General features: G+C 37.1%; 1 protein-coding gene across 1 annotated transcript; it reads left to right on the forward strand.

The window, feature by feature from the left end:
* Window positions 1-273: 273 nt before the first annotated feature.
* On the forward strand, window positions 274-1,167 carry LOC107681212 (C-X-C chemokine receptor type 2-like). Its single transcript, XM_016477425.1, has one exon. The coding sequence runs from the start codon at window positions 274-276 to the stop codon at window positions 1,165-1,167; it is 894 nt and encodes a 297-aa protein (XP_016332911.1).
* Window positions 1,168-3,269: the final 2,102 nt, after the last annotated feature.

Raw genomic sequence — 3,269 nt, forward strand, 5'->3', positions numbered from 1 at the left:
GTATATAATGGTTGCTGTCTTATATTCAGAACAATACGGTAACTTTTTGTCTAGATAAAAGTCAAAAAATTTTGACAGATGCGGAGGCCTCTGTGCACCCTCCCAAATACACATTATTGCATTTCATTTTTAGATGTTAAAGAAAGAAGGATGTGCAACTTACAAACCACATTCATGCACTTTATACATCCAGACTGAGAGTAAAACTGGTCCTCTTCCTTAAGCTATTGCTAGGCAAATCTTCATATTCACATCAGCAACTGGCAGATGACCATGGAGTACCAGAACTTTTCTAACAGCTCTCTGTTTGCCCGTACCTCAGTGGAGGAGCTTGTATCCAGCACTGTTCTGGGATTGTGCTGTGCTCTGGGTGTACCAGGTAATATAGCGGTGCTGGTCATGCTCACCCAACATTTAAAGGAGGGCAGTTTCACCCCAAAACTGATGCTGAGTCTGGCTGTCTCGGATCTATTGAGTCTGATTTCTCTGCCTGTGTGGATCTATGCCCTCCTGAACGGCTGGGTTTTTGGCCATGGTCTGTGTAAGTTATTTTCCTATGTAGTCTACTGGAGCCTCTACAGTAGTGTGCTTTCTGTCACCTTGTTGAGTGTGCAAAGGTACCTGCAGGTGCTGTATCCACAGCGATGGGCGAAGCTTGGACAGAGGGGCCAAAAGGGGCTGATTTTTGGGATATGGACATCAAGTGGAGTTCTGGGTTCTTATGCTCTTTATTTCCGAAACGTGAAGCAGAAGAAGGACAGGCTTCTAGAGTGTCATCAGGATTATAGAAATAATCAAGAAAAACTAGTTGTCTTACTTGTAGAGACTCTAGTGATGTTTGTTGTGCCTCTCTTCAGCCTGTTGTTCTTCTACCTTAGACTTCATCAATGGATAAGTCAGTCAGCTTTCTTCAAAAGCCACAGGCTGACAAAACTGGCTGTCAGAATCGTAGTGGCCTTCTTCATATTCAGCACCCCCTGTATGATCAACAACTTGGTCTTAATGGCAGTGTCATGGGAATCAGATGTCAGCAACAATGTAACCGGGGCTCTTTTCTTCATCAACAGTTGTGTGAACCCCTTTCTTTACGCCTTCTCGGCTCGAACGCTGCAATGCAGAAGAAAACAGTATTCAGACGAGCCACAACATCAGAATGAAACTGAGTAAACACACTCTGACTAAAAATGTGCACTTCCAGTGGTATTTTATGTTTCTGTTTGTTTAAGTGTGTTCTTATCTGTTATTTTTAATCTTACTGTATCTAAAGGGAAGTGCACAAAAAGCGTTTCATCACTCATTTCCTCAACTTGTGTCTCCTCAATTTGAATACTTTATTCCTTCACGTTAAAAGTACATTGAGCTCTACTTTTTACAGGCTTTTCTTACAGTTTAACTTGTGTACTAATATAGTTTATACTTTGAACTTAACATTGTGTATAAATATTGGCTGTTATAACAAATTGTTCAAGATTTTCCTAATTTCTAAGTGCTGTGGCATTTGTGGAAAAAAGTTTTGAAAATGTATTTTCTTGCAAGAAAAGGTCAACATTCATATAGTCATTCAGGGTTGGCTGCAGATTACGACAAAAAGGAAAACACCCCAACAAATCAATGCATATTCAGCATATGTGTCCATTTAAGGTTATTCAACAATGTCCTCTAGATGTGTTTCTAAATATTTAATGCAAATTATTTTCTAAGAGGCTAGGACATCTAAGAAGCTAAAATAACATTTTCAGTCTCGCGCTGATTTCCTGTTATCTCTCAGCTCATGAAAACTCAAGCATACTGATGAGGCATCTAGATAAGAAAAGAACACTCTTTGGTAGAGTAAATCAAATAAAGCTAATAAAGCTAATAATGATGATAATAATAATTCAGATAAAAATAAAATTTCCTCCATAGTAAGTCACTTTCTAAAAAAAATCTGTTAAATGTATAAAAAAAAGTTAAAATAATCCTTTTTTTTCTGTAACAAAAAAAAAATAATACATTCAGACAAAAGTCAACTATAGTAATCAAGGTATATTTTAACTAGAAATGACATTCTGCATTTTTATTCTTGTAAGGTTGGGGTCAGTTGTCTTATTTATTGGGGAAAGTTGTTGCATTTGTTTTAAATATATAATATACACATTCCATTATTTACAATAGACTATGTGCTGGTCATAAAAACAGTTTGATAATTCTTTATCTTTTACACTGCTGTTTAAATTCTGCTGAAAAACACAATGGTTTCCTGTGTGACAACATGCACCACTACTGAGTAACCTCTGAGTCAGTGGCGGATACTGAAAATAGTGGTGGTTAGCTTTATTCACATTATCTGGGTTAATTTGAGAGGGGAGCGGGGGTGGTAATTATGCCTTGTTGAAAATAAAATTTCATACATTCTGTTTTTCCATATTCTTTGCTAATGACATGCTAATGAAATGTGAGAACATATGGCACGGTGGCTCCTTCCATATTTCATACTCTTCTGCCATTTTGGAGTTTATGCACAATACGCAGACATATGCCATCACTCCATGATATAAGGCCAATCTACCACTACATACAGGAAATAAGTATAAAAGACCTGAGTTCTTGTTAAAATCTTCTTAAACTCTTATTGTCAAGTCAAGTCTGAAGTGACTATTGCAACTTGAGACACTAATTCAAGTACCCATCTCTGCTTAAAATTGTAGAAACACATAAGAACTTTTAGAACACTGAAATACACGTTCCTCTATGTGGCATGAGGGGAAAACTTCCAGTAATTCCAGACTCCATACTCATTATTCATATTTGTGAAAACCGTGAATAACATGGTGCAATAGAGACACTTTTTTTTCTTTTGAAAAGAAAATTATATGTTTTATTTCCATAGATTAATGACGCTTATTGGGGGCCAATGGCCATATCAAAATCCACACTGGTCATTACAAGCAGGGTGATGAAGGAGGTTTCATTTTTAAGCCTTACCAAATATTTTGAAGAACTACGAGGTAGAGCCGCAGACTGGAAGCAGCCTTCGAAGTGAAGTCAGCCAAGAAGAATGCATGAGATCTGGAGGTCCACCACATGAAAAGATCTCCCAGGGTTTACTGGAGAACTTTTCCCTGAAGACAGCCTCCTACAGTTTTAAGATGCTGACACAAAACTTGCCAACAAACTATAACATCTCTTATTTCACACAGATGAATGGACTATAGACAATCTTTTTGTCACTAAAGAATAATAAAATAAATTGATAAAACAGTCACATAATCTCTCACACAAACATATTC

The sequence above is a fragment of the Sinocyclocheilus anshuiensis genome, unplaced genomic scaffold (genome assembly GCF_001515605.1).
Source record: "Sinocyclocheilus anshuiensis isolate Anshui unplaced genomic scaffold, SAMN03320099.WGS_v1.1 scaffold1495, whole genome shotgun sequence".
Taxonomy (NCBI): domain Eukaryota; kingdom Metazoa; phylum Chordata; class Actinopteri; order Cypriniformes; family Cyprinidae; genus Sinocyclocheilus; species Sinocyclocheilus anshuiensis.